At 60.6% G+C, this 11,519-nt stretch overlaps 1 protein-coding gene across 3 annotated transcripts in view; it reads right to left on the bottom strand.

Moving 5' to 3' along the window:
- Window positions 1-260: 260 nt before the first annotated feature.
- B9D1 (B9 domain containing 1) overlaps window positions 261-11,519 on the bottom strand; it is a 13,995-nt gene continuing 2,736 nt past the window's right edge. The window contains exons 3-7 of one of the 3 annotated variants that reach the window (XM_032432045.1): window positions 10,097-10,208; window positions 6,202-6,298; window positions 5,078-5,140; window positions 1,365-1,432; window positions 749-1,087 (exon numbers count right to left, since the gene is read on the bottom strand). In XM_032432045.1, the coding sequence (XP_032287936.1) occupies window positions 945-1,087; window positions 1,365-1,432; window positions 5,078-5,140; window positions 6,202-6,298; window positions 10,097-10,208 (483 nt within the window). In that variant the 3' untranslated portion in view covers window positions 749-944. Of the gene's footprint in view, window positions 1,088-1,364; window positions 1,433-5,077; window positions 5,141-6,201; window positions 6,299-10,096; window positions 10,209-11,519 lie in introns of all 3 variants that reach the window. The other 2 variants (XM_032432044.1, XM_032432046.1) reach the window with 2 other exon arrangements.

Here is an 11,519-nt window from a genome sequence, read left to right as displayed (position 1 = left end):
CCAGTGTGGGCTTCAGCACAGGACCGAGGTGGAGGGAACTTTCCATTCGGAGAAGAGGGTCAGAATCACAGGAATGTTGCTGACGCCAGACCATGAGTTGCAGAGCACACGGGGGGCCGGGGGGGCCCTGAGCAGCACAGACTTCCGGGGCGCAGACAGCTAAGTAAGAGGAGGGGCAGAGCGGGGTCAGCGCAGGGGTGTCGTGGGGCAGGTTCCACGGACAGCCGGGGTGGGGCGGGGGCGGGTGGTGGCAAGGCCGGTGGTGTGGAGGCCGGGCGCCCGGGGCTTTGTGGCTCCCCTTGAATCGGGCCGAGGGCGGTGCTGGGTGGAGAGCAGCCTGGGCGGGCTGCGTGTCCCATCCCCCGGCGGGGGGCAGGCCGTGAGGGGGATTACCCCAGCCGTGCCGTGGGGACCTGTGTGTTGAGGGTGCTGGGCTGCCGTGAGACCGGAGAGCTGGGGGCCTCTCCCTGCGGCTCCCGCCGATCCCATTCTCTCCTCCTCGCACTGAGCCCCGAAAGCCTCTTGGTGTCCCTCCTGGGTGAGGGAGGACTGTCTGGAGGCGAAGGAAAGGCCACACAGCCATGAGCGGGGCTGAACCAGACCTCACATGCCAGGTGGCTGTCGTGGGGTGCCGCTCCGGGCAGCTTCCGTCCCCGAAGCAGTGCGGGGAGGGCGGCAGGCAGGCCCCAGTGACCTGCTCCCAGGGAGCCGGGGGACGTGCCAAGGGGAGAGGAAGTAGCTCCAGGCCTGGGTTCGGTGAAAAGTTGATGCTTTATTATATAAAAATCTCCCCCCCACCCCTCCCAGCCCCCTGAGGCTGCATGTCAAGCAGATGGATCTGTGGCCAACTCTCCGGACAGACAGCCCTGCGTTCTGAGGGCCGCCTGGCCTGCGCGGCGGCGTGGCCAGAGTCCGTGGCCGTGGCAGGGGCCGGGCGGGGGCCTTCACGGGGGGAGGCCCTGTGGCGGGCTGGGCCCTGAGGCGCCCTGCGTGTCGGGAGGCCCAGTGTCGTAGCCCAGCTTCCTCATGTCCTTGGTCACCACGTTGAAGAGGAGAGTGACAAAGCCCTGCGAGCGGACCCGGGTCACTGGGAAGACAAGGGCAGCGTCAGCCAGGCTGCTCTGGGAATGTCTCCGCCCCAGCAGTCTCTCCTGTAAAGTGGGAACGACTGGGAGGTACGGGGGCGGCACCAACCAGGCCCGGGTGGGAGCGGCGCTCGGGGGAGAGGCCTGGGGCTGCCCCCGCGGTCCGTCTGTGTGCCTGGCAGGTGCCCGGCTTCCACTGTGTTTGCTGGGGGGTCCGCCTAGTCCCTCCCGGGCTCCGGCCTGCCTGTGGGGGGTGGGGTTGCGGGGATCAGGCTTTACCTTCCCGGCCTTCACCCTGAGCCACCACCTTGGGGTCTGTGTACTCGGGCCGCCGTCCCATGAACCAGCTGGGAAGACAGGAGAACCCTGGGTGAGAGGATCCTCGGCCTGGCTCTGCCTCCGAGCCGAGACGTGGGTGCTCTCCTGCCCTCAGAAACCGGCAGCCCTCCTCCAACCCCTGCCCCGGGGACCAGGCCCCGGGCGGAACCTCCCCACGGCCCCTCCCTCTGCCGGGGAGAGGGGCGGCTGGGTACCACGGGTGGCATCCACGGAGGCCTGGCAGGCTGCCCCCGGGCCTGGGGTGCTCTGCACGCCGAGCTTTCCCACCACGGTCACCCGTGGCTTTGAGGGAGATGTGGGGCTGGGGGCACAGTATGAGCCCCAGTGGAAATCCCAGAAAGGGGACAGCAGCTGGGGGCGGGCAGTGCGACCCCCTCCATCCTTCCGGCGTTCGGCATTGGCCTCCTTGGGGTGTGTAGAGGGGCCGGATCTGGGCTCTCCGCTTTCCTCTCAATAGTGTGGGATCCAGGACAAGTCACTTCCCGTCTCTGAACCCCTGAACCCCAGTTCCTCTCAGCTGTACCTAGTGGTAGCCAGCTCACAGGGCTCGGGGTGAGGGCACTCTGTCAACTACCAGGTGAAACATTCGTCCGATTACGGTTCTCGCTCCGGGGTGCCCGACACAATCCTCTCACCCCACCGTCGCAGGTGTGCACCTGCCCCTCCCAGCAGCCCCGCTCTGTACCCCCCCCCCTGCCCCGAGGCTGAGAGCAGTGCGGTGGCGTGCAGGGGTGCTGTCCCAGGCCTCCGCTCCAGGCCCCGCGGCCTGAGCCAGGGCAGCTCCTTCCCCAGCAGCAGCCGCGCCTCCCACACGCCCACCGGGGCCCCAGCAATCCGGGTGCACGTTCCCCGCCGGGTGGGCAGACGCGGGTGTCGAGCCATCCAGGAGCGCCTCCATCCTGAGCTTTGGGGGTCCTGCCGGGGGAGGCCGGTGACGCAGCTGTGGGCAGCGGGCGCCCCACGGGAAGGAGGCCCCTCGGTCTGTCTGCCGAGGTTCCCGCATCCCCAGAGCAGGCTCCGCCCTGCCTTCCGCCAAAGTGGCTGGCCTGGGAGGGCTGGCAGGCCTGCGCTCCGCCCCAGCGCCCCAGCGCCGCCACCCTCCCCCCACCAGCAGGCCCTCCAGCTCCGCGCTGGAGTCCCCTGTTGGCTCAGGCCACCCCGACTCGGCCAGCCCCCCGCCCTCGGGTGCACTCTCCGGCGAGGGCACGGGTGCCACTGGGTGCCGCCCGGGGGTGGGGCTCCGTCCCGGCTTTCGCCGGACAAAGCAGTGACTGCCCCCTGCTGTCTGCAGGCCGTGGGGACAGCCAGTAAGGGGGCTCACGGGCTCCCAGCCTCGGGAGAGGGGATGGGGAGGAGGACTGGGAAGCTAGGGTTCCAGTCAGGGCTGGATGGCAGGCCACCGCCTCTCTGTGCCTCAGTTTCTCCATCCGAGGAGGGGGGGGGCTCTCCACCTCGCAGGCAGGGGAAGCGGCCACAGAGCCTGGCACCCCCCCCCCCCCCACTCGTACTCGCGCACTGCACTGCTCTCTCCTGAGGGCCACGAGGATGGGCCGTGCGGGGGAGGGGAGAGCGTCCAGGCAAGGGCTGAGGCCAGGGAGGACCCAGCGGGCTGGAGGAAGCGAGTCCGGGGGCACGCAGGCAGGGGGGAGGGCCCGAAGTCGGGGGGCAGGAGAACACAGGGTCTCGCAGCACCCTAGCTGAAGCTAATGCTTGCTGTGTTTCTAAGGTTGCGTGTTTAGGAAAAGCATTTTTGTCGCCCTGTGAAGTCTAGGTGGGGGGCGCTGTCAGGAGCTGGATAAGGGCCCCAGATACCAGGTCCTGGTCCCTGGACCTCGCAAATGTGACCGTATTTGGGAAAAGGATCTTTGCACATGTGACTAAAATAAGGATCTTAAACACGGGGGGGGGGGTTGTCCTGGATTATCTGGGTGGGCCCTAAATGCCCCAAGTGTCCTTCTAAGAGAGGTGGAGGGAGGGGTGACACACACAGGGGAGGGGTGACACGTGAGGTCACACACGTGACCACAGAGGCAGAGACTGGAGTGATGGGCCGCGAGCCAAGGAAGGCCGCAGGCACCAGAAGCTGGAAGAGGCCAGGAGCAGATTCTCCCCAAGAGCCTGGGTGGGGGGCAGGGGGGGCAGCCCTGCCGGCGCCTCGATCTCAGCCCAGTGACGCTGACTTTGGCCTGGGAGATAATAAATTTCTGTCGTTGACGCCGTCGAGTTTGTGGTCACTGGTTACAGCAGCCCCGGGAACTGACAGGGCTGAGTGGAGGAGGGCAGGCTGGGGGGGGGGCCGGGCAAGGGCTGGCCTCCACCGACGGGCTCTGGGAAGACTGGGATCCAGCGGCCTTCGCTCATCAGACCTTTCCCCAGTGTCCCGACGGCAAGCACACGCCTCGCCCGGGGGAGACCGCCCCGGCCCCGAGCTGCTAGCCTCAGGCACCGGCAGAAACACCCAGAAACTTCTCCAGCACTGAGACCCTTTCCTCAGAGGGCTGTGGCCCCGAGACGCGAGCTTCCCCGGGAGCTGCGGGGCTTGAAGCGGTGCGGACGCCCCGGCCAGGACATGGGTGCGGGCTCAAAGCCCTTAACCTCCCTCTACCCGCTGACGGGCACGGCCCCCATTTTCCCGACAGTCCACGGCTGGGTGTGGTCCCCTCTAGCTGACGCTGGCCCAGGGCACCTTCCCATCGCGGTGGCCTCCCAGGGGGCCTTCGAGGGGCGGCGGGCTGCCAGATTCTCCCCTCCAGGCCTCAGAACTCAGTGAGGCTTCCTCCGCGCAGGCCCAACGCTGGCCCTCTGCCCCGCAGGGCTCCGGCCAAGGCTCACCCCAAAACTGGCCAGGCCTGCAGGGAGCTGCTCGCCAGCTGCCCCCTGGGCACCCAGGTGGTCCTCCATCCCCCCCGCCCCCATCCCCGCTGTGAACAGAGGGCCCATTCCCGGCTGACCCGGAGGGGAGCAGCGGCGGCTGCAGCCGAGCTAAGCTGCCAGGAGCTTCTATCCCCAGCCTCGGGGCAGGCAGCCGGCCCTCTGAGCTTAGATGCGGACATGGTAAGGGGCAAGAGGCTCCCTGCCTGGTGTCTCCCCCACATTCCCCTTGCTCCCCACCCACCAGCAACAGCCCATCCTGTTGGCTCCGCACACAGTAAGCCCATGGACCTTGCACTGTTTCCTACGCCTGGAATGTTCCCTCCCCAGATCGCCCACACTGGCCCTTAGCTCCACTCTCGTTTCTGCTCAGACATCACCTCCTCCAAGAGGCCCCCACATGTGAGGCATTTCCAAACTGATAGAAATTGCCCGTCAGGATGATGATTACTGTTCTGTTCGGCTCTTACTGCCGTATCCTCCTGTGTCCTACCTTTTTCATGCCCCGTTATGTCATGAGCATTTCCCCATCTGACGAGAGCTTTTGCTCTGCTCTGATACAAAGACCACAGGGCGTGAAGGTGCGCGGCCTCGTGCAGCTGGAGCAGCGGTTGAAGGGAGCCCAGCGACCCTCCGACATCCCACAGCCCCCGCGTCCATGGGCCCCAAAGACAGAGCAGTTGGGAGACCCGATGAGGGAGGGACAGGGACACCCCTCCCTCCCTCCACTCTGACCACGTAGGTCAGAAGCCGGCGCTGGTGGGGACATGTAGAAAACTCACCTCGTAAACTTCTGCAGTTTAGACGTGGATTCGGGGACAAACATGGGGACAGTCCTTTTGTGCCTGAAACAAACATTTTCCCGGACCAACGTGCTGACTGACAGAAAGGTGCGACTCTCCGAGCCCCCGGCGAGCAGGAGCGCTCGATCGGGCAAGGCCAAGGCCAAGCCAAGGCCAGGCGGGCCGGCTGCCCGCCCCGCTGTGTGGTGCTGGGAGTGAGGTGCAGAAAACGGCCCACAGTCCCTGCAAGTCCTGTTTCTTGTCAAGGCTCAGGAGGATGCTGGGGTACAGCCATGACAGCTGGGGTCCCGGCTCCCACTGGGCCCCTCCGAAGCCCTGCCCCCCAATGTCCGAATCCTCCACCATCTCCAAGGCCCAGTTTGGGTGCCCTTCCTCCAGGCAGGCCCTGACGATCCCCGGAACCTCACCCCCGCTGCGGCCCCCAGCCCTAGTCCTGCCCTCCAAGCCCGGGGTCCTGCCCCTCCCCGCCCCGGCCCCTCCCCCCCCCACATCTTGCACTCTCTGTCTCAGCAACAATGCGCAGGGCATTTGGCTGCCCTTCCATCTTCCTCCACCTTCTCCAGGCAAACCCCTGTCCTCTGCGCCCCAGAATACCCTGTCTATACCTGTCACTGTGCTTAACAAAACACAATTGTGTCTCTCCATCTGTGTCTACTCCTCTGGGGGCTCCTGAGGAAGGCCCCACATGGTCACATATGACACCAGCGGGAGCTGGGCACATCAGTGAACGCTTGTGGGATGGGGGGGAGCAGAAACAGGAAGGGACTGAGCGTCTGAATTGTAACCCCAAACTGCCTGCGAACTGTCTGTCGCTGGACCCAGCCCCTCGCGGGGCCTCCAACACTCCCTGCACCCACCTGCTGTTTGGGTGGCAGCCTTGGCCTCACCCATGTGGGCCTGTTCCCAGATATGGGCTCTAGCCCCCTCGCCCCCCTCGCCCCCAAGCCCAGCTGCCCAGGCCCGTGGGGACCCCAGCGCACTGCTAGCCTAGGGGTGAAGTCTGTCCCAGGAAAAGCCCTGCGGGGGGTGCCCTGGTCCTAAGCCAGCATGGCCCTGCACGGGATGGACTGTGGCCCAGGGAGCCGGTCACAGCCAGAACCCACCTGCCGGGTGAGAAAGGCACGTGCACCGCCCCGTAGCCTCGGACCACATCGTTCCCGAACACGTCTGGTCCGTACACACTGAGCACGATCTGTGGCCCTTGGGAAGAACAAGACAAGGTGTCAGCAGGCGGGGTAACTCAGGGGAAGGTGCAGGGCAAAGAAGCGGATATGGGACCCCCCCCTTCTCCACTATGGGCTTCTGCCGACACAGAATCTGGGGAGGCGGGCGGGGACAGCGGTGGGGAGCATGACCTGCCACCTGCCGGCGTGGCCCCCTGCTCAGCCCAGATGCCTGGGGAGTCACAGGGCCGGGATGCCCCGCAGATCCTGTACCTTGACGATACAGGGAGGGCCCCTGAAGGCACTTATCTCCTCTGCTCGAGGCACAGGGACCCAGGGGGGAGTGAGTAAAGGGCCCGCTTCTCGGGAGCTTCCTTTCTGATACAGGTGGTCGGATTCCCCACCAAAGAATGCATCCCAAACATGGTACTTTGGTTTTACCCATTTTTTTTTAATTTAAATTTTAATTTTTTAAAAAAGATTTATTTGACAGAGAGAGATACAGTGAGAGAGGGAACACAAGCAGGGGGAGCGGGAGAGGGAGAAGCAGGCTTCCCGCCGAGCAGAGAGCCCGATGCGGGGCTCGATCCCAGGACCCTGGGATCATGACCTGAGCTGAAGGCAGACGCTTAACGACTGAGCCACCCAGGCGCCCCTATTTTTTTTTTTTTTTTAAAGATTTACTTAATTTTGAGAGAGAGCAAGAGAGAGTGAGCGAGCGAGCAGGGGGAGGGGCAGAGGGAGAAGGGAATCCCAAGCAGACTCCATGCTGAGCCGAAACTAAGAGTCAGACACTTAACCGACTGAGCCACCCCGATGCCCTGGTTTTACCCATTCTTTTTTTTAATTTATACAACTGGAATCATATAGTCTGTGTATTGGTATCCAGCTTCTTTAATTCAACATCATGTTTGTGAGATTTGTTCGAATTGTGTCATTAGGGGATTGTCGCTCGTTCTCAATGCTAGAGAACGTTTTTTTTTTTAATTTTATTTTGTCAGAGAGAGAGCGAGAGGGCACAAGCAGGGGGAGCGGCAGGCAGAGGTAGAAGCAGACTCCCTGCTGAGCAGGGAGCCCGATGCAGGACTCGATCCCAGGACCCCAGGATCAGGACCCGAGCCGAAGGCAGACACTTAACCTACTGAGCCACCCAGGCGCCCCCCCCCCTTTTTTTTTTTTAATTTATTAACACTAGAGAACATTCTAGCTCTGAACCAACCACAAGGACGTGGTTCACTCCAGTGCCAATGGACATGTGGGTAGTCTCTCCTTGGGGGGCCCCCTGGGTGGTGAGGCTATGAGCTCTCCGCCACTCTCGTTCAAGCTCTTGCCCACACGTGCACACGTCCCAGGAGCCGCCGCACAGGGTATGCGGACGCTCGGTCTGCAAAGGTAACGCGGAGCGGTCTTCCAAAGGGGTCAGATCACCCCACTCCCGCCAGTCACTGGAGTTCCCCTCACGCCACATCCTCACAACGCTGGGGGTCCTCAGTCTCCCTGACTGGAGCTATTCTGGTGGCAGCTTCCCGTAGCCTGCCTTCGCGTCTGCCTTCACTGCAATCTTTCTCACTAAAATAAAGACCTTGCTCTGTTTCTCCATCACTCGGACGTCCTCCTTCGTGAAGCACCTGCTCAGTCTCTCACCCGGATTTCTACGCGATGGGTGTTTTCCTCGCTGACATGCAGCGTGTGTGTGAATTCCGTGGCCTGTCTTTTGAGCTGTGCTATATTTTGATATGATTGTAAGGAATTTCTTTTTAAAATATCATTTTTGAGGGGCGCCTGGGTGGCTCAGTCGTTAAGCATCTGCCTTTGGCTCAGGTCAATGATCCCAGGGTCCTGGGATCGAGCCCCGCATTGGGCTCCCTGCTCCGCGGGAAGCCTGCTTCTCCCTCTCCCATTCCCCCTGCTTGTAGTCCCTCTCTCGCTGTGTCTCTCTCTATCAAATAAATAAATAAAATCTTAAGAAGAAAAAATATCATTTTTGAATCACTTTTTGCACACAAGAGAATACATATTCTATTTATTTTTATACAAAAAGCCACTGGGTTTTGTCTATCTCCTATCTGGCATTCATGCCAATTTATTATTTCTAGTAACTTACCTGTAGGTTATTTTACAAATTCTACATACATAATGTCACCTGTGAAACAATAGTTTTGGGGCGCCTGGGTGGCTCAGGTGGTTAAGCGTCTGCCTTCAGCTCAGGTCATGATCCCGGGGTCCTGGGACCGATCCCCACCTGGGCTGCCTACTCCCCGCTCGACATTGAGCCTGCTTCTCCCTCTACCCCGCTCATGCTCTCTCTCTCTCGAATAAATAAAATCTTTTTTTTTTTTAAAAAGAAAAAGGACATATTCTTCCTAATTCTTATGCCTTTTGTTTGTGGTGGTGGCAACAAGGAAATCTTTCACCATTTCACTTAGACAAGGTGACGTCTGCTCTAAGTTTTCTGTAGATAGCCCTTATCAAATTAAGAAAGTTTCCTTCTAGGAGCGCCTGGGTGGCTCAGTCGGTTGGGGGTCCAACTCTTGATCTCAGCCCAGGTGTCGATCTCAGCTCAGGGGTCGTGAGTTCTGGCCCCGCGTCAGGCTCCACACAGGGCATGGGGCCTACTTTAAAAAAAAAAAAAGGAAAGTTTTCTTCTATTCCTAGTTTGCTAAGTGTTTTATCATGAATGGATGTTGAATTTTATCATGGTTTCTACATTTATGGGAATGATCGTGACTTTCCTTCTTTTTAAAGCAATGAATCACGTTGGTTGATTTCAGATATTATATAAGCTTTGTATTTCTGGAATAAACCATACTTGTTCATCATGTATTATCCCTTTTACATCCTGCTAGATTTGGCTTATGAATATTTTGTTTGGGAGTTTTTGCAACCGTGTGCAAGGTCTGGAACGATCCAGAGCTGGGCCGCTCCCAGTTCCCCCTTCCTCCCAGGGTGCAGCAAGCACTTTGAGGTCTCCGACCAGGTTGCAGGGATTTTCCTGATTCTTGCACCCCGAGCCCAGGGCAGCTGTCAAAACCCTCGATCAGCCTCTTGATCACGTCTGGTGGAGTGAGCAAATACTCTCAGGGGTGATGTGAGTGGGATCACATCTCTAGAGGTCTGTTTTCTCCTGGATCTTGGCCTGGCAAATCTCCAATACTTTGCTAGCTCTCTGATGCCTTCGAATAGTTGTGTTTTGTTTTCGCTTTTTAATACTGTTATTTGCCTCTGCTAGCCTTCCTCAGCAGCAGGAGACTGGTCCATAATCTAGTGCCCTGGTCCAGGAAGCCTATGGAAGCATTCCTACTCGTGGATAATGACAAGGAGGACTGCCAGGCAGCCCCTGCTCCAGACCCCCCGCACCCAGCAAGCCGAGGCCCCCAGCCACATGCAGCAGAAAGGCCCAGACTATGAAATCAGATGGACCTGAAATCCAATCCATACTCAGCTGCTCGATATAAAGCTGAAGGCAAATGATGTTACTTTTTGGCATCAGTTTCCTAATGTGAGAAGAGAGACGCAGAGCAATCTCTCCACCACATAGGATCAGGAAGCTAGGCCAAGCCCACCCGGGGCGAGTATTCACGGAGCCACCCAAGGCCACAGGCTGGGGCTCCACCTGATACACTCTGAGCTTCCTAAAGGTCAACTCTACCGCCTGTCCACGAACTGGGAGGGTGGGTAGGGTGGCGGGGGAAAGTAGAGGGAAACGGCCAGGTGGGAAGAGAGCACAGGACGGGGCTGGCACAAGGGCCCAGGGGACAGGCAGAGAGGAGCTGGGAGCAGAGGGCCCCAGGGTGTCACCCCCTCCCCATGTCCCTGGGGGCCCCTGCAGACTCACAGCCATACGGGTTGGTGCTCTTAAAGGTGACGTCAATGGGGAAGTTCCACACCAGTGCTCGCCGCACGTCCTGGCTCTTGGATGTGATCTGTGAGATGCCCTCCTCCAGACCCTGTGAGGACAGGGAACGGGACAGCTGGTGCCCGCGCTCCGAACGCCATGGCCCTCCCCTGATCTGGGCGCGCAGGCTGGGGGGCTGTTTTCCTCGCTACCTTCTGCCAACACACTAGCTTCGCACAGCCGGAACTCTGAGGGGCTGGAGCAGCTCCTAGGCCTCGCCAGGTCTCGTCTCATTAGAGCTGGCCGGCCTCGAGAGCCGGCCTGGGCACGGGTTCTGATCCCCTCGCCCGAGGAGGCGGCCCCGCAGGTCATTTCCCGCTTGTCCCTGATTCCCCCGGACCTACTGCATCCGGGCACGCGATCTTCTCTCCCAGGGAACAACGCTGACGATGTCGTCCTCCGCCCACCAACCCGTTCGTAGCTCCCCTGCCGAACAAAACTCCGGGAACAAGCTGTCCGTACTCACTGGCTCCCATTCCTTCTCTGCTTTCCTTTCGAGAACGCACTTCACTCTGACTCTAGGCTCCCACTCTACCGAAGTGTTTTTGGCGAGTAGCACCAGTGACCCCGGCGTTGCTGGACCTGTGGACATTTCTCTGTCCTCAGTTTACCTGACTCAGCAACAGCACTGGACACACTCCCCCTGCCTGGTTTCTGGGACACCATGTCTTGGGGTCTTTCCTCCTCACAGGGGGCTCCCAGTGTTGCCCTCCTCTCCATGTGGGAGCATCTCGGGGCTGCCCACGTGGTCTGTGTGTGGCTGATTCCCAAACCCGCGTCCCCTGTCCCCAGCCTGGTCCTCACCTCTGACCTCCAGAGGACAGTGGCCCCGCCTCCGCTGGCGACCCTGCACCTCCGCCCGGATATCTAGCAGGAACCTCAACCTCAACCCACGCCAGGCGGAGCTCTGGAAAGTTCTCCCAGATCTGCTCTACCCAGTCTTCTCATCGAATGGCAGCTCTGTTCCCAAGTGCCCGGGCTAAGAAGCCTGGTGTTATTCTTAACTCCTCTCTCTCATGCCCCACATCTGTCCAAGAGGAAACCGCGTTGCCTCCGCCTTCAAAATATCCTGGAAATGCCAGCGCCTGCCGCCAGCCCCAGGGCCGCGCCTTGTCTCCGTGCTGTCTGCGCTCCTCTGTTCTGGTAACAGTCCGTGGTCCCTCTTCGGCCCCTGCTCCCCCATCTACTCTGGACACAGAAGCCAGAGGGAGCTATGAAAAATACGAGGTGGGTCACTGTCTCCATTCCAGACCCTGTGAGGGGGTCCCATGTCACCCTGCGTGAGGCTGGGGTCCTTGCTCTGACTGACCGTGTCGTCCACGGCCTGTCTCATCTTCGCCAGCCCCCCCCCCCCCCCCCCCCC

This window comes from Phoca vitulina, unplaced genomic scaffold, assembly GCF_004348235.1.
Source record: "Phoca vitulina isolate PV1807 unplaced genomic scaffold, GSC_HSeal_1.0 scaffold47, whole genome shotgun sequence".
Lineage (NCBI taxonomy): Eukaryota > Metazoa > Chordata > Mammalia > Carnivora > Phocidae > Phoca > Phoca vitulina.
Note: the sequence above shows the minus strand (reverse complement) of the source record. Positions and strands in the feature narration are given on the sequence as shown.